The 19,013-nt window shown below is 45.8% G+C and overlaps 1 protein-coding gene across 2 annotated transcripts in view; it reads right to left on the bottom strand.

Moving 5' to 3' along the window:
* Window positions 1-495: 495 nt before the first annotated feature.
* CD247 (CD247 molecule) overlaps window positions 496-19,013 on the bottom strand; it is a gene marked incomplete at its 3' end in the record, with an annotated part of 56,717 nt that continues 38,199 nt past the window's right edge. The window contains exons 2-8 of one of the 2 annotated variants that reach the window (XM_082013820.1): window positions 10,123-10,229; window positions 7,362-7,415; window positions 5,845-5,928; window positions 5,117-5,152; window positions 4,027-4,083; window positions 2,055-2,096; window positions 496-561 (exon numbers count right to left, since the gene is read on the bottom strand). In XM_082013820.1, the coding sequence (XP_081869946.1) occupies window positions 496-561; window positions 2,055-2,096; window positions 4,027-4,083; window positions 5,117-5,152; window positions 5,845-5,928; window positions 7,362-7,415; window positions 10,123-10,229 (446 nt within the window). The remainder of the gene's footprint in view (window positions 562-2,054; window positions 2,097-4,026; window positions 4,084-5,116; window positions 5,153-5,844; window positions 5,929-7,361; window positions 7,416-10,122; window positions 10,230-19,013) is intronic. The other variant, XM_082013821.1, reaches the window with a different exon arrangement.

The raw sequence follows: 19,013 nt of genomic DNA, 5'->3' as shown, positions 1-19,013 counted from the left end.
GCAGTTTTAAAAAGGTAAATTTAAAGCAAAAAGTCTAACTGGCCTGTGTCAAACAGTCTAAAGATAAATACTACAGGAGACCACTACTGCCCTATCTTGACAAGTAAGTTCTTTAAATGCAATGGAACCATAATGACATGTGTTGATACCCCTGGAAGGCAAGGGCAAACTATGGAAACAGCTGTGTTTGTTAGGAGGTGTGGTCTCGTCCCACAACACAAATCTTGCAACAATTGGCCTAATAACCACTATTATTTGAAACAACTTTACAGATATGTACATTTTAATAGCTAAAGCTTGCAGTTACATGATTCAGGAGGGAAGGGAGAAGGAACTGACCAAGTCCAGGCACGCTCCCTGTGTGCACCAACCAAAGTAGGGTGTTGCACCGAGACAATATACTCTGCTTGTTTGGATGAACAAGGCTCTCCCTCCTTTCCTTCCCAAAGCAGGTGGGCACCGCTCACCCTCGCCCATCCCCTCTAGGACTCCCACTTAGCGGGGGGGCAAAGGCTGCATTTGGAGAGCGTCGTAAGTATCCTTGGTCGCTGTACTGAGTCCCTGAAAAAGAGAAAAATAGGCGAGGTACCTGTGTGAGCACTTAGTTCTCCCTATCTGACTGGTCAGGAACAGAAGGGCTTTGACTCAGTAGCATAATTCTAATTTTTTTTTTTCCTCCTACAGAGGTTTTTACTCAGGAGTGTTTCCTTAGTCTTTGTATGCTGTCAATAGCTGTCACTTACCTGAAGCCAAGATGCATCCTGGATAACTGTTACGAACATGTGACTACAGCAACTCATCCTAACTGGTCATGCAGATCTTTAACACGCAAATAAAAGGTACTTTATTCACTCTTAAGAGCGAACTGATGCTAGGGTGACCTTTGCTGACTCAATGAACAGACACCAAATGGTGAACTTTGTTCTCTGGACTTCTCCTCTGTAATTTGGAAGGGAAGTCAGATGCAACTCCGGGTAAGTCAGCAGCAGGGCTTGCAAATGGCTGCGCACCCTGGGAAGTGTCCCCTCACACCCCCTCCTGCGGCGCAGCAGTCCTCCTCCTGCCAGCCTGCTCTGGTGGGGGTAAGTCAGTCAATGCGAGTTGAGTTACAGATCCCTGCTGCAGCCATGGCACCGGCTACTCCGAGAGCGGGGCAGTACAAGACATGGCAGTTGCAGGTCAGCCCAGGAGGCCACAAGAGCAGAGGTAACAGGGGCTTCCAAGAGTGAGGAGTTAGTAGGACGGGTGGTGCCTGCTGGCAAACGTCTAGCTACCCTTCACTCCTTTGCTATGAGCATTTAGTGGCACACTGAGTACACTGGTAAGACAGTGCTTCTTATGAGCTACCTGTGACTATCTCAGTAGAGCATGTTTTGAAGAAAGGTGCCATTAGCTACAAATATGCCGTGTTACAGGAAACCTCCCTGGCATGTGCTGCATCAGAAGAACTTTTTAATATGTATTTTATTTTTGTCATTTTGAGGTGTCCGTGGCAACGTACGGGCTTCTGCAGAAAGTAAAATGCATTTTGGAACAATTACGCATGGCAGCCCAAATAAGGCCTTGTTGATGGACTCCTCGCCCTCCGCTATGTGTGTGCGACACCAACCCCCACCCTGTGCGCTGGAGGTACTGCCCAGTTTGTGCTCTGTACGCTACAGCCAGATGGGCTGAACCACTGATGCTTCGAGTGCCAACAGCTGTGTGGCAACCTAAAGGTTTCAATTTAGGCAATAAACAGTTCAGAGACAGAACTGTGTGCGTCATCTGCTGCGGTCAAAAGGTGGTTCTCCAAGACATAGGACTGTAGAAATGGTTCCTACCAGAGCAGTTAAACAAGTCTTCCTGCCAGTTGTATTTAGAACATGCAGCCACTTTATCAAAGTACCAGCAGTCTGGTGTTTGCCCTGAATCTGCATAACTGTCCTCAGAAAGGTGCTTTGAAAGCTCTGCTTCATCGTGCCCTGCTAACAGTGCAGTTCAGTATGTAACTACAGGTTACAATTAAGCCATCCAGATACATGAGGGGAGAAGCTGCTGGATGGGTTGCCTACCTGGTAAACACCTTCGTTCCCTTTGCCTCGCCGCCTCTGCTGCTTTGGGAAAGAAAAACAAACATAGATTAATGGCTGCTTTCCCATTTATGCAAAACTAAAGAAACCCCTGCCTTCCCTCTTCCGGTACTGAGGGTCAGCAGCTGTGCTTGGCCTGGAGGCCCTCTGTGCAGGAGGGAAAGCACCTGCCAAGACTGGACTGGCCCAGACATGCTGCAAGAGCTGCAAAGGAGAAAACAGTGGATTGGAAATAAAAGGAAAGTATTTTGGTATGCTGACATATTTTCCTGTCATAGTGTTATAATGCTGCTATTTCTTTGATTTACTGTATGTATAGAGATTTGGCAGCATTCCTGTGGATGCTGATTGTTTTATGAGCTGAAGGCACACGTGGAAGCAACTGGGTTGTATTTTTTGAGTTGCTGCACATCAGCTGGTGTCCAAGGGACTCTGCCCTGTATTGGACAGACACAGGTAAGTAAATTCTCCAGCACACAGTTGCTAAGTTATCTAGACGTTCAAAGGAGCTGCAGATAAAGCTGGCCGAGGACAAAGTCATGCAGGATTCAGTAAAATAGGTACTGGGAGTGTCATGGTACAAGTAGAGCACACAAATAGAGTCACTCAGACCAGCCAGGTATAAAGAAAAACCTTCTTCTTGAACCTGCTTGCTGCTGCGTTCCCAGGGGAGCGGGGAGTGGCCGGGCAGAGCAGCCAAGTTGTGCACGCGAGTGCGATTTCCAGGTGAGAAGCAGGGACTGCAGAGCTTACAGGGCCCTGGACGGAGGCTGGCACATCATGGCTTGTCACAACTGCCCCACCGCAGCAGAGCATGACTGCATCCCGACCATGCAGCAAGGAGTAGTGCCTGCCACAATTAAAATTGCAGCAGCCTTGTTAAAATGATCCTAGATCTAGAATGAGGCAAGGAGTTTGGTGTTCCCGTCCCTGTCCCCCCAGTGATAAGACACGTTCATAAAAACCTGGTGTAATTTTATAAACCCATAGCTCGTAAACTGAGCTTGACTATGGCAGAGGGGCATTAGTATAAAAAAGGGAAGGGGATTAAATGCCAGTGTTGCTTCAGCATTTCTCAACTCTAAACTTTGTTTTGAAATGCCCCTTTTTTCACGTTTCAGAGGGAAATGAAAGGTTATACATGAGACACTTTAATGTAAAATAGAACCCGTGTAGGTCACAGCAGTTTTTCATTTTGCCATAAACAGCATCCACAGATGGTTTGTTTTTAGCACAAGCTTCCCCTCTGCCCCCGCAGTTGGTGCACAGAGCTAAAACTCTGTTTGCTGCTAGCTTAAGACATGATGTGTTCCTTCTCAAACATTTGAGAGTGGAGGTGGAGGAAGGAGAATGTTTCCCCCATCGCTTCTCTGAAGACAGGCACAAGGAGGAGCTTGCAAATGCTTACTTGTGCCTGTAAAGCAGACCAGCCTCGACAGCCCGTGGAGGGGAACCAGTGAACCTCCAGCTCTAAATTGCTGGGGAGGAACGTGCTCAACTAATGTGAGTTGCTGGGCCACAGACGTTGCAGCACTTGAAACCAGACATTTTCTATTCCTCACCCATCTCGTACCCTCTGCTGCCTCAGCTGGGGCAGCCGTCAGAATTTTTCCTTCCAAAAGTTGAAATGTTTTCCCTTAACATTATTTGATCCACCCAGAGACACTGCTGGTGTACGGGCTGTGTTTCTAATACTGATGGGACAAAGCTAACTCTGTGATCTCCACCTTGTTTTATGGCTACTATAACACTATATTTACATGTCTTATTTACTGCTGCACCAAACATACCAGTTACTATGGGAAACAGGCAACTGCTCAGCTGTGCCTGTATGTGCTGTGCAACACCGGGACTTCCTTGTGCAAGGCTGCTATGTGCAGCCATGGCTACTGCTCTTTAAGGGGGCGGCCATGAAGAATCCCAGGCTTTCACCAGGAATGAAAGTAGGACTCACCTCTCCCTTCATCCCGATCTCACTGTATGCCTCGCCCATCTTGTCCTTCTGCAGCGACTGCAAGCAAGAGAGGGGGAAAGAGTTGGCGTGTTACCAGAAGAGCCAAGCCAGCCCTGGGTGACTGCACTCAAAGCCTGTGCTTCTGGGGCTGCCTTGCCTTCAAGACTTCCATAGATTGCAGAGAAGGAGGGACAGTGGTGGGACTTGACTGATATGCATTTAAGTACATGCTACACATGATCAAATCTGCTTAGCATATCAATACCACCTCATCTCCAAACACTTAAATTAATGAATATAACTGTACCTTCAACCAAGTGATTTATCTAGACTGGTGCCAGATAGTACAGTCAAAGCTCTCGAAGGAAAAGCTTTAAGCAGCATTTGCTCAGGAGACAAACCCGAACATGGAGCTCAGGCCCAGAGAAAAGGGAAGTCTAACACTGCATTGTGATGGTTAAGAAAGAGGAGCTTTTCCTGCATCCAGGGAAGCAGTTCCCAAATGCTTATGACCGGCTGTGATCACAGTATCTGATTCAATAACAATGAAGACCAGCCTTGGAAACAAGTTCATTTCTCAGCAAGCACCAAACACACAGAAAGACCCGAGTTAAGGTATGAGCATTAGCATTCATGTGTCCATCCTTTGGAGTACAGACCACCACATTTAGCCAGAGTTAAATAAATTAAATCAAGAGCTTCCTAAGCAGCCATTCTAAGATGCACTGGCCTTTGTCAGAGAGCAGTCAGAGAGGCTGGAGAATAAGCACATAAAATAGTGCAGCATCAGTCACGTGGGACAATGTTTGGTTAGTCACATATGGCTAACATAAAGGCCTCAGCAGGTTATCTTGATCCAAATTCTTTTCCTCATCTGACCATGCAGTCAATGTTTTTCTCCTGTCACGAAAAAGGGAGCAGAAATTTTCTAGCAAAACGGGGTAGAAAGGAAGAGAAGTCTTTAAAAGCAGCTGTTAAGTTTGAACCAAAGCTGAAATTGGGTGGTGGTGGGGGAAAGTTTCCTATTAAATAGAAACTCCTATTTTCAGCCATCCCTCCCTCTCCTCTCCCTCCAGCTAGCTTTACTCACAGTGTAGACGGTGTCCTGAGGGTTCTTTCTTCTCTGCTGTAAAACAAAAGAAGAAAGTTGCCCACGTGTTGCACTTCTAGCATCCCCACCACCTTATATGTACCTGTGCATTTGCTCTAAGGCACAGCTATGGCTCTATGGACCTGCCGTGCTCATTACAGCCCATCTTGCCTCCCCCCGTAAGGCTCTGTTAAGACAATTTGTTCACTGGAAAATTAATTCAATTTTAATAATTGATAAAACTTAGCTCTTCTCTGCTCAATCCCTACAGCTGTCAGCTGCAGGCAAGCCCTACAGGCCGATGCAGAAGGTTTCCCCTCCCTTTTTCTTTGAAACTGTTGATCTCTGCCGCAGAAAATAGTTGTTTTGGCTGCTGCTTTACTTTGTTTGGCAGCATCACGTGCAGCGAGCTCTCATAAAACACCCACTCCTGCCTTGCCTGCTCCACATCCGCCCCAAGGTGGGGTGTCACTTCCTATTCTGGGTGGCTGCAAGCTCACAGCAAAGTGATGGGGGGCACGAGGGGCAAAGATCAAAGGGGAGGGGGTAAGGTTTACTATTGTCCCCGCCACGCTGCCAGCCGCCTGAGTTACTACACAGATTTTCCCTCTCCAGGAAGGCGCTTGCGCTTAGCAAACGTGATGGCTGCCTGCATGTCTGAACAGTTAGACATGAGAAGGAAGGAACCAGATTAAAGGAAAAAAGCTGCATGTGTGGGAGGAAGTTACCTGGTGTCTCCCACCCAGCTCAGGGTCTGCACCTCGCTTTGCTCCCAGAACATCATATTCATCTCTGTGTCCACGAGACAGTTTCTGAAACAAGAAAGCAAGAAGGAGTGATGGACATTATGATCATGAGAAAATAGATCTCAACTTAACACAGGGAAAGAAAGGGAACCCAGCTTGGTGTACAACTTAATGAGTACTGTAACTGAGCTAGAAATTACTTTTACCTCTTAATGCAACGTCAACAAAAATTCCTACGACTAAGCTGTGCAAATGACAAAGAGTGGTCTGTGCAGCACAAAACTGCAAGCCATGGCATCAGGAACATTTCTAAAGTAGAAATGAGCTGAAAATGAGAGAGCATGAGGGGGAGAGACTTTCATGCTTTCTCTCCCACTGGTGGGTGAAGATGCATGAGCTTCATTTTTCTGGCAGAGCAGCTTGTCTAAATTTGCATCAAGAAGCTACAGAAATTTTATGCCCAACACATTTCTTAGCTGGGAAAGGTTACCTTGGAAGAGGGGAAAAGAGAGATTTCAGGTCACAATAACACAGCTGACAGAGTGCTACTGAAAAGGTGACAGGCAACACTTCTTAAACTGAAAAAAATGCATTAGTGTTCATACTTTACACAGTTAAACAGTAGAACTCATCACAGGATGTGGCTATGGTCAAAAGCGTGAGAAAAAAAAAGTTAAAATCAAAAGACAACTAGATATAGCAAAAATAGCTAGAGTTTAATGCTGCCATGAGTGAGCAATTTAGCTAGGAAGGACAGACAGGATCTTGTCTTTGTCCTCTTTCACTGCCTGAAGAGCCATCTGATGCTGGCTATGATCAAGGCACAGTAGACAGGTACACCTCTGGCACGATCTGGTACAACAGGTCTTGCTGTGGGGCAACAGGAAAGCGCAGGGATGGAGACAGCTGGGCCGTGGTGACTCAGGCTCCACGCACTTGATGATACAAGAGCTACAGTCACCCAAAGTCAGGAAGGCAGCATTCCTGGGCATTTGCCCTTTCTCCAGACCACATCAAACAACATCGGCAACGGGGTGGTGGCATGCCTGTGAGTCACTCGAGGAATTGCAAGTGCTGCAAGCCAACTGCAGAAAGCCGGGCGAGGAATTGGGGTGTGCACATCATATGTAACAGTCTGGTGTCTGCGCACGCACACACACACAGAGCTCCCACAGGAGCGTTACACGGTGCAGCACACTGAGCTGCCTCTGAAACGGTCTGGGTTCCTGGTGTACCTTCAGCTCAGTGGATCAAATCAGGAACCTACAGCCCGTATATCCATCTAGCATCCAGCCAGATAAGTAACAACTGAAGCATCCCTTATCAGGTTTTGTCTTTCCTCCTTACAACTGCTGTGCTGCACACTTGGGTATAGAGCTTTCATTAGCTGAGTCACACAAAGTTTTTCTGATCCACAGGCAATTCACTGTCTGTAAGCGCCCAAAAAGTTCTGTCTAGATAGCAGGTTTGAAACCAAACAGAAACCAGTAGTTACTTACGTTATACACATCATCCTGGCCTGGTCGCAGCTGTGGTTCAGAGACCTGGCTAAGCTGGAAGAGAGACCATACCGTGAGCAGAGAGACAGTGGCTCCATTCAGTCTTTTCATTCCCTCTCTCCTACAAGTTACTCACCCCAGAAACAAGGCAACCCCTAAGCTGCCACCCGTGGCACCGATGGGGCTACAGGAAATACAAACCACTGCTGCACTGGCACTTTTATCCGTACACCAGGTTGCTCTCAGCAGCCAGGTCATTTTACTTGCACATAACACAGTTACTCCAAGCATCTGGGTTGTCTTTTTTTGGTTTTTTTAATCTCCCCCACTGATTTTGCAGTCCTATTCTGTGCATATCACAATCATGTGCTATCGAAAGCTACTATTGGAAGTAGCTCCATCAGGCTATAAAATCACAATCGCAGCCTGTGTTAAGAAAAACTGGGTATCTGGGGCTGCAAACAACCAGAAGTATCCCCCGACTCCAGTCCTCTAGCAAAAGTGCTGCCTGCAAAGTTCCTGGGTGTCCTCAGCTTCCGAGGGCGCAGGGGATCCCTGCACCCCTTGGGAGCGGCACCTGGCTCGTGGGGCTGCGGTGCCACCATGGTAAGTTGACATGAGTGGCAGCTAATGAGTAGGTAAAGGATTTCCCTTCTGTAGCTACTCTTTGTCTCAGCTTCTTACGTTATTTATGAGCAGTCAATTGCTAAGCCAATCTTTCAGAGAAAGGGGCAGTTTTAGGTCAGTGAGAGTAGCTACTTTGTGTTCCAGTCTTTTTTTTAAAAAAGTGACAAACTACATTCTGCATTGCTTTAGTTTTCTTGAGTTATTGTCATATGTTAAATTCTTTATTAAAAGTAACTTTCTAGCTAGGCTTGCATTTAGGCATAGCATAAACTTGACTTTTTAAAGATCATATTTGTAGTAATTACAAGTTACCTGCTCCACCCCTTTCCCTGTGAAAGTCTCATTATCGTCTCTGAACCTTTGGCGGGACCAGTAATATACAAAGTATCTAACCCACGTTTTTTGCAACAGAGCCTAAATGTTCATGTGAGTTGGCCCTGTGCTCCATCAACAAAAAGCTCACCACAGAGACGAGGCTGTGCCCTTGGCAAAAGCCTCCACAAACAATTCCTTTGGCCAGCAGGTGAGGTGGGAGATACGGCACAGCTTGGAAGATTTATAAAATAGTCCTAGGCTTGGGACAAGACAAAGACCCCTTGGAAAATGCCCCACCAGCTTCTCGGTGCTTTATGGTGTCGTTTTAGCTGCAACGCCTCTGCTGCTTTCAGCTGCGAGACTCCAGCATAACCACAGGGATGGCTTTCCCCTTCCTCCTGCTGCCTTCCCTCCCTTACTTGCTGCAGCTGAATGCTACGCACGTTACCAGCAAACAGCCTAGGCGCACCAGGAGGACAGCGAGCGCTCCCAGACCTAAAAGCAAGGGACACTGCCTCTGACCAGGAACCATTTCCAGCTCCAACTCTCTCCCTGTGGGGAGCCCCAGTGGGAGAAACCGCATGAGTTTCTGCCCCCGCAGCAGCACGCTTGAGACGCTCTTGGGTGGGGAGGAAGAGCGGCTGGCAAGTGTACCAGGGCTGCGGCAGCTCCCTCTGCCGTGTTCACACTCCTCCTCAGATGCTTTGCTGAATTCTCCTTAAAACTATCACACTCTCACCCTGCAACAGGTGGGCTCGTCCCTCTAGCAGCCTCAGAAAGACTTCAAGTCCCAGAGCAGCACTTTCACCTGCGGTCAGGATTTACACTGGCAACAGAAAAGGTTCCTCCTTTGCCGTTACTGAGTTCTGCTCATTTCCTCCAAACAACCCTCTCTCCCTCTGGGTTCAGCACTGGCTTTGCAGTCCTGAGAGAAGATCCCACTGCAGAGCTGGTGGGGCACTAGCAGCAGTGCAGCACCACCCTGTCAGGGTCCTGCTGGTGATCTCAGCCGTGACCTGGTGAGAAGCAAGCCGAGATCCTGAGCGCAGCAAGCCTGTGCTTCTGGGGGAGGCTGAGCCAGGTGGACAGGCAGTGGCCAAGACACTTTTTCACCTGCTCAGGCTTGGCTGAAAGCACCATTGCATTGGAGTGTCCTGTGCTGTGCCGCTCCTATGATTAGCAGAGCTCTCAGAGCATGTACGTGCCCAGAAATGTACATACATTATATTATCTTTTTCTGTGGAAGTGCACCAAAGCCACTAAGTGTCTCCCTGGATGCTGAGCAGTTGCTGGATGGTAGCAACAGCCCACCAAGTTATGTCCATCCTGTAACCCTGACTCCTCTCCTGTAGTTGTTGGGGATATATCGGGATATATCATTTGCATCATCACCCTCATACTGTCAAAGATACCTGACTTCTTGAGACATTTTAGTACAAACTTAGCATTTATCCTAAATTTTATATATATCTCCTCCTCTCTTTCCAATGACCAAGCAGCAGGAGAAACCCCATCATTGTTGATCAGAATTTCCCAGCTACAATACAGAATCTCTGACTACATCCATAACTGCAGCATAAAAACACTCTCATATATTCTCTTCCTCTCCATTCATGAACCTTCAGAAGGAACTCCCCCAGATTGCTCAGGTTAGCACCAGAAGAGGAGGAGAGTAAAAAACCAAAAAATAGGGGGGAAAAAAAAAAATTAGAAGCTCTTATTCTAAGGGACATGCTTCCTCTCCACCCCCCACTTTCCAGCTCAGCCCAACTTGCTTACACTACCAAAGCCAAATGCATCAGTGTTTGGATAGACTGACCTTTGCTTTCACAAAAAGGGCTGTCATGACAACTGCATAAATGAAGAGGAATCCATCCAGTAGGTAGCAGAGTCTTGGGTCTGTCAGTCCAAGAACTGGTACAGCATCTGTACAGAAACATTAGATGCGTCAACAAACGAGGCCATTTGGATCAGTGGGTGCTTGACAGCATAAACATGTCAGTGCTGCATAGCGCTTCACGAAAAAATAGCCAGTATGAGGACAAGTCTGTCTCTTGCAATACTCATAGCATTAATTAGGTCAGAAGGGACCACTGCGGGCCCAACCCTCTCTCTAAACAGGGTCAGTTAGGCCAGGCTGTCCAGGACCTCATCCAGATGAGTCAGAGTAACTCCAAGGATGGAAATGTTTGTAACCTCCCTCAACCCATACAGGACATTTTACCCAGAGTTTCCCAGACTCAGGGAGCGAGCACAGAAGCTGCACGGAGATAACCAAGGATCGTAACACTGCAGTTACGGCGAGACAGCCTCACACAGAGCGTTTGTTTTTTGGGGAAACCCAGCAGCATCTCCTGCAGGGATTCATTACTGGGCCCAGTCAGGGACTCCTTCACCAACTAAAACTTGTGTGTGTGTGAGAACATATGTCCGTTTGGACAAAATTTTAGGGAAGGGCTTCTCAGGACAAAATTTTGTGTTAAATGGAAAGAAAAATGAACACCATCATAGTCAGCTGGAGATCCAGGCTGAAATCGCTACTCTACTTTATTCAAAAGATTAACTTGAAAATGCATCTCCCAGGTTATGTACTGTAACTGTAAAGCTGCAGTGTCTCCTCTGTGAGGGTTCTCTTGGGCTTACAGTTTTGAGATGTTGGAGACCATTAATCATGAGAAGGGAACTATGGGCAGGAGAGACAGGCTTTTAACCCCATATGTCAGGACACATCCATGAGATACCTATGAGACACCCTGATGTGCTTTCAGTTTGAAAGGAAGGTTTTAAACCTGAATTCCCTGCACAGGAACCTCAACTGCCTCTTGTTGGATGGATTGTCGCCAGAAGATTTTTATTTTTTATTTGTTTTTAAAAGAAATGTTAAAACTTTTCTGTGGGAGAAAAATCTGCTACAACTGTAACTGAGAGCTTGATAAAATTGTTACTCAGAAGACACTGATGTTCATTTCCTAGTCAACATTGCATATGTTTATATCCTGACTGCATCAAGCAGGGTACAATAATATTGTTGGTTTTCAGCAGCTAAAACTGATGAAAGTGCCCCTGTATCAGTTCATAAACATGTATTAAGTTTATAAATTTATCTAAAAACCCCCCTCAAAGTAGCTGAAGTAACCATAGATCCAATATGCAGCTCCTGGTCCACCCCCAAAGGAAAAGCTGTGTTGCAGTCATTAAAAAAAAAAAAAAAAAAAAAAATCACTTAAAAATGAATCTGAGATGTGCTTTATAAAAAGAATTGTAGGGAGTTCAAAAGAGAAAGACAAGAATGATCAAGAGCCTGTGAAGCCCTTCGACGAAGATAAATTGAAAAGAATTGGTATGATTCATCTCCTTCCTAAGGTGTACAAAGTAAGGCAATTCTTGTTAGCCACATGTGATGGAGGGTAGTTGAACCACTCAGTGCAGCTCTTCGAGGTACTGAGTTACTCCGGTGCTGAGAGCGGGACCATTCTGCGTGCTGGGGTTTCTGCCTGGCCCATCGGGCCACTCTGAGGATTTCACTAGAAGAAATTTGCAGACGACATTCAAGCAGTATGCACTCACCACCGTGAGGAAGACTCCTTCACAGAAATAAAGTTAATGATGATGGCCTGTCACACTGCTCAAGTGTGCAATTTGTATAAAGCATAACTGAAAAGTGGTGCCTGGATACTTGGTAATGAAATTGTAATTCTCAAGCAGAGGATGATACAGTCACTGTTCCCACTGAGAGCCTAACACAGAAAAAAAACCATTTCCAAACAGTAGATTTGTTCACTTGTCTGAAATTGGAGTTCACATTAATTTTTTGTAAATCATGTGTTTAGAAACAAATCCATGGAAATAAGATTAAGATACTAGATGATTTTCCTTCTTCCCCTCTTATTTTCTATTATTTTAAAAATAAGGTTCAAAGCACTTTATAAACAATAACTTTCACCACATTTTTTTTCAGGATTACAAAACCTCATATCCATGGGGTAAATGGAGACAGAGAGATTACATTTTTTGGTTTTTTTGTGTGTGTGGTGTTTTTGTGTTTTTTTTTTTTTTTTTTTTTACTTTTAAAAATTATTTTTATGTTATTTGCCCAATGTTGTATATTAAACCAACAAAAAGCTGAGATTAACTTCCTAGAGTTTTTCTTCTAAACAGTTACAGGACAACATTTTACACCAGAGCTGGTTCAACACAAATCCAGCTTGAATCACATTAGATTTGGTAGCTAAAATGCAGCACCAGGGAATACAGCTATGCAGCATCCAGAAGTAATTTGTTTCTAGCAGTAATTCAGCTGCTTTTGCACAGTGCAGCAGTCTGCCCCAGCGTACTCTGGCCTCAAGCTGGATGCATCCAGAAGCAGCTCGGGGTTTTCCAGTGCTGTGCCCAGACCAGAAATACAATGTAAGGAAGGTGAGCAACCCAGTGCAGAGCCAGGCAGAGCCAGGAAGCCTGGGGGCATCTGGGATGCTGCTGAGGAGATCCTGGCCCCAACTCCCATCTTTCTGTACCAAAGCAGGGCACATTCACACTGTCATCTTAAGTCCAGTATTTCTCCAGCATTAATAAAACCAGGAGCTCAAGCAGGAGATGTAGATGACTGCAGAGAAGTCAAGAGTGCAGGGGACTTAGCTGTAGCTCCATGTCAGCCACGGTCAAACTTGGCTGACTCTGCGGAGCTGCCCAAGTGCCTACACGGTGCTGATCTGGGGCAGCCTGGCCCCTGGCACCCCAGGTAACGGATTAAAGCTGTTCAGTGAGGGAAATCCTGCTAGACATAGTCTGGCTCTGATGGCTCCTGGAAAAATACATATTGAGACAATGATTGAGTCCAACGTTTAGAAACAAACCAAGAAAATGAATTAGTTCATGTCTTTTCCTTCCTTAATATGTTTGATTTCTATATTCTTTACTAAAAAAAAAGGTACAAAGTACTTTCTAAGTAATAACCTTTGCAACAGCTTTCTGGATTAGAAAGTGAGAGAGATAAAAAGACAAAATATACAAAGCCTATTGAAACAAAGGTCAGAGAGGTACAAAGTGTAATGAACAAGCATCCGTTAAAACTGTTTTAGCATCTATTCATGTGAACAGGACCAGTTTAGGTTTTTAAATTGCTAGAGGAGGGGTTACTGCCTCTTCAGTATTTGCACAACGCGCACAAACAGAAGCCCAATCCCTTAGTGATCACCAAAACACAACGATACTCTCTGCCCCTCATCAGCCCTGAGCTGTGGTTTGGGGGGCTGAGGCCAAGGTCGCACTGCTGCAGTGGATGGGCTGAAGAAAAGGTGATGGGGGCTGTGCAGAGCCAAGCCTGCCAGGCCTGAGAGAGCAGATGCACTGAGCTGCCTTACGCAGAGCAAAGCACAAATAATAAACATTTCACTGATAGTTCCCACTCTGTTAACATTATGGATTAGCCAGCACCCGCCGTGAGTAGCACAGCACCTTTTCAATAAGCATTTACCAGTGTTTTACCAGTCTAAATTTCAGCAGTCCAGTTAAATACAGTGGGGTTTTAAAGCAAGATGTCTAAGTACAGGCACATGGCACAGCTAGGTCACAGAATGGCAGGGACTGTAGTTACGTTGCACTGTAAATGGTGTCAAGCTTACTGCTTAAACGTGGCTGGGACAAACAGCATCTCTCTCTCTGGGCATCAAAAAGGAGTTGAGTCACAAGCCAACTCTAGATACACAGATGCACAAGGGCTTAAGGACGAGGTCAAAGCGGTGCTCCTGCTCGGGAGGGAAGCAAGCTCTGCAGGAAGAGCAATTAGGAAGTTTGCACTTACTCTTGCTCACCACGTGCTCCTATGCAAGTACCTGCGCAGTTAGATCTCCCACTGCACAGAGGGGATGACACCTACTTGTGGACCACAGGAATGTTAAGGAAAACCAGAAGCAAACTACGCAAATTACAGCATTAAGTAGTTGGGTTTCTTTTAGGAGTTTGTACAGGAGAAGCTATGGAAAGCTTTGTGCAAGGAGTGGGCACAGGCCGAGGGCTGGCAGAGCCACAGCAGGTGAGGTGGTGGGAAAAGAGACAGGGTCAGTAAGAGGGGCACTGCTGCATTTCATGACGCGGTTGCCGGCCCTTCTCAATCCCAAACCCCAGGTGCCTGCCACCACATTTGGGACTCTTTCCCAAGCTGCGCTTCTGCTGCTGAGAAGGTTCTTTCCATCACCTCCTCCTTCTGGAGCCTGCATTTCTGTTCCCCTCTTCTTCTCTCCTCCTGCCCAGCGATGCAGCCCTGCTCTCCTCTGTGCCCAGGCACTGGTGCTGCTGCATGTCTGTGCACACACATGCCCGGACTCTGGGCTCGCACACCTCCCTCATCCCGCTCCATGCTCACATCCCCAGAGCAGCACTGCCAGCAGCCCTGCAACAACGCCCTGAGGCCTTTTGCTTTTTAAGGTATGGGGAAGAAAGAAAAAGAGAAAAAAGAGAGAAAAAAGAAAAAGAAAGAGAAAAAAGAAAAAGAGAAAAAGAAAAAAAAAGAAAAAAAAGAAAAAAAAGAAAAAAGAAAAAAAGAAAAAAAGAAAAAAAGAAAAAAAGAAAAAAAGAAAAAAGAAAAAAGAAAAAAGAAAAAAGAAAAAAGAAAAAAGAAAAAAGAAAAAAGAAAAAAGAAAAAAGAAAAAAGAAAAAAGAGAAAAAAAAGAAAAAAAAGAAAAAAGAAAAAAGAAAAAAGAAAAAAGAAAGAAAAAAAGAAAAAAAAGAAAAAAAGGAAAAAAAAAAAGCAATTCACACCAACTGCTAGTGACAAGCGAGTGAGAAAAAACCCTCTAGCAACAGACCGACAGCAACCCCGGTAGCCGAAGGAGAGGAAGCCCGGGGGCCAGCGTGGGAGGCTGCACTGCGGGCGCCCGCCTCAAGAGAGGCAAGAAGCCTTGGGTGGTGCGGTTTCGGAGAGCAGTTTCAACCCCTCGGCTCAGGCCCGGGGACAGCTTTCCTGCACATGGCCGCGGCGCCAGGGGGTTGCCTCCAGCCACCTGCCCACCCGCCGCCTGCACTTGCCGCCAGCCGCTCCCCTGCTCCAGGCTCAGAGATAGCGGGGGAGTCCCAAAACCCACATCCAGACACCCACTCCAAAACATGGCACGATCGGCGGGCACTGCACCCCCAGGCTGCCTGCGGCCCAGTGCACAGCAGGGCTGGTCCCCATTGCTGACTCAATGTAGTCAGTCCCAATGGAGATCTGCTGAAGCAGATCACCGGGACACAGTCTCAACCCCTGAGACATGCCTGTGCATTTTTTTTTTTTTAAATATGATTTCCCCCCCCCCCCACATTTTTAGTGTGCATCTGGATCACATTAGACTGTGATTCCTGGTAATAGTTTAAGAAATACAGACTGTAAATGCTGAACTACTTATAAATTCAGATCAAATTTGTCCACCATAAAATTTTCTCTCTCCCATGGCCCTCATTAAGTGATTCACTTAAGAGTTTTATTTTTAGGGGTTACAAAAATTCAGTAACATGGTTATAAATTAAGAGTTTTATCTTCCCTAAAACTGAGTTTCTCAGTGAAGCCCATGAAAACTAATCCCAGCACGAGAGAATTACTGATGCAATCGCAGTTACGTACGAAGGTGTTTAAAGGCAGAAACTGTAGTGCCTTCTTCCAACAACCAAGAGCTGCCACCGCTTCCCACCGGGGCGAAGCAGGCAGCATTTCTCAGATGCCACCATCCTCCACTAGCAGGGATCTGAGGGACTCAGCAGACTTCGCTTCTACCCCTTAACTTCCAAAAACCTCTTGCTGCAGGTTTGTGTCTCCAGACTCCATCAGGGGACAGACTCACAGCTGCAGGGGCCGCTGCTGCCGCCACCACGCCGCACATCAGGCGCCCACCAGATTTTCTCTACCGAGGCCGAACGCAGGGAGAGGCTGGGTGTGGTGGATCCTGCCTTGCTGCCGCTGTCTGAAAGCAAGATGCTGAACCCAAGGTAGCTGCCTGGGCTTGGGGCAGAAAGGGGAGAGAGACAAGCACCCCACATGGTTCTTTCACTTCAAGTGTATACTGGTTTCCATCTGAAGAGACAGCCTGGACTAAATGCCTAAAAGTTAGCCACCTAAAATTATGAAAGATAATCCTGTTCATAAAAAACATACCTTTCTATGGTTTTTACTCATAGATCTAAATAATAAAAAAACCCGGGACACCCCAAGACTGAAGAAGCAGAGGCCAAATCCTCCTTCCCCCACAGAAGGAGGGGGCTCCTCCATGCCACTGTTTGGGCACATCGATGGAAAAATCTGAGCAAAAACAGCTGAGCGAAGAAAAGGCCTGGATTACACCAGGCATCATGTATTACCAGGTCTGATGCACACGGTAGCCAGTTAACAGAAATGAGTGAAATGAAAGGCGTCCCCTTGCATTAATCCAGGTATGCAAAGTCAGGAGGCTTCTCCCGTTATGTGGAGACTGAAGATAGTCCTGTTGATCATTAAATTATATTGGGATTACAGGGCCAAGTGACACTTTCCACATACAACTTCCCCACTACCATATCTGCAAAATCAAGACACCCAAGGAAAGCCAGTAGGCTCTTAACACGGGAAGATACAATAACCCCACCACAGCAAAATGCCATTGAGCTTGCTGCCTGAAAAAATTTCCAGGTTTATCTTTTCATACCAGCCACTTGCCCTGGCAAAAAACTTAAAAGCTATTTACATTACTTTTTTTTTTTTCCCCCCTCACCACCAGTTCCTTTAGCAGTGAGGAATACTCTTGTATTTGTTGTCAATACACCATCAGGTATTTATGAAACACAACATGGCCAAAAGCAAAGCTTGTGCCCATGAAATTCAACATTATGGTTTGCTGTTGTCCTCAGCTTTAAAGCCAAGGATGGCTGATATGATCGGGATTCAGGTTACAATGCCAGACATTAGACAGCCAGAATAATTACATTTAAAAAAGGAAAGTATTTCAGGTCATTAACTTCCACTTTTTTATGCTAGAGAATGTCAGCACTATGGAAACATGAGGTCAAGTTAAGGTGCTTTAGGATTGTGGTGAGCCCTTCATACTAGGATCCCTTTCAGGGAGGCACTATCACAATGTTCAAATAATGCAAATTTCCTTCTGATTTATTTGTGAAGAAGTACGTTCAAAAGAAGGAAAATATTATAATGCCACAAAGGGCCAAACATTTTCTAGCACATCATGGAATAAAGACTCTAATAAAAAGTCGAGGGTACAGGAGCTAGGCAGGAAGATCTCCAAGAACTGTCTGATTTGTGGAAAGAGGACCCGGTGTGTGCCAAAAAACAGAATAAATGGTCTACCTTTCCAGTCTGAAGGTGAAGAAGATTAACTTTGAACATACCGTTAAATAAGGCAATCTTTTGCCCTCCAAATCCTTCCAGAGCTTCATCAGAAACAGAAAGGAGGGGAGTGCCTTGCTCATCTCTGGAAGGGGACTCCTTTGCTTTATCACAACAGTCAGTCATTCTCAGAAAAAGCAACTGCTTTCACTTCTCAGTTTTGCAAGAACTTGATGCAAAGGGCTTTCCTGAAGCAAACCTGATGTTGTCTCCCAGAGACAGCAAACCATGCGTAGGGCAATTGCAGAACCTGGATATCCAACAAGCTCAGGTGACAGATGCAAGCCACGCAGCGCTCTCAGTTTTTGTAGGGGTTTTAGATTAGACACATGTGCTTTTACTAGACTTGTCTTCATCAGGGATAGCAGAAGTTTAATCTAGTTAATGCAAAAGATGTTCCTCGCTGTAAATTTTCTGTTGCCTAATTCAGTCTGGTGTTGTGTCCCAAGAGGCAAGACTTATTATTCAAATGATTGTTTCTAGGTCACTTACCCTTCCCTTCCCCTACCAATTCTGTCTGTGCATCCCACAACAGTAACTCACTCCAGAGTGATTTACTAAAAGGTGGCCTTTTCATGCTTAGATTCTACAACCCAATGCACAGGATGGAGGACTACTTAAAAGGATTCAGTCTATACGTCTCGGCTCACCGGGAATCCCAAAGAGACTGTGTGCCGCAAGGCTGAAGAAAGAGACACTAAGCCAGACACAAGATGCTGTTGATCACAATCACATGCATTTCTCTGTGCAGTGAGCACCTCGCAGATGTGGCAGACGTTTCCCTAGCACTTTAAGTTAGCACTTTGAAGTTAGACATTAAAAAAGCAGTGGAAGTACGGTTATGCTAAACAGCTTGCTGCTAGCTCACTGCTGATGGATCCAGTAATCAAATATACTGGTAACATGAAGAACGGTTCCCAACTTGGAGATTTATAAGGCACCCCCACTATCATTTATCCTAGTTTCAGACTTCCAAAAGTCATTAAGCTTATGCTGGCTGTCACTATTGGCAGGGCTTTCTACTAGCTGGGTAGTAAAGTAATAGAAACATCTGTGCACAAAATATTCAGAATCAGTCAGCAAGCACAGACATACCAGTGCGTTTTCTTCTTGTCTCAGTCTTAGTGCAGGGAGGGACTGTTCTGATTTCACAGCTCGTATCTAACTAAGCACAGAGATATACAAGCCCAACAAGAGACTTTACAGGGCTGTTTTGTCTCAGACTGAGCTCAATTTCAACTCTCTTCATCAGCTGCAAGCAGAGAAGAAAAGTGGGAAACTTTTCCACCACAACAATGCAAGCTAAGGGTGGAAGTGTGGGAGGCAGAATTGCAGCTACAAGACTATTTAGAGATGTAGGTCAG

This window comes from Phaethon aethereus (assembly GCF_964289735.1).
Source record: "Phaethon aethereus genome assembly, chromosome: 1".
NCBI lineage: Eukaryota > Metazoa > Chordata > Aves > Phaethontiformes > Phaethontidae > Phaethon > Phaethon aethereus.
Note: the sequence above shows the minus strand (reverse complement) of the source record. Positions and strands in the feature narration are given on the sequence as shown.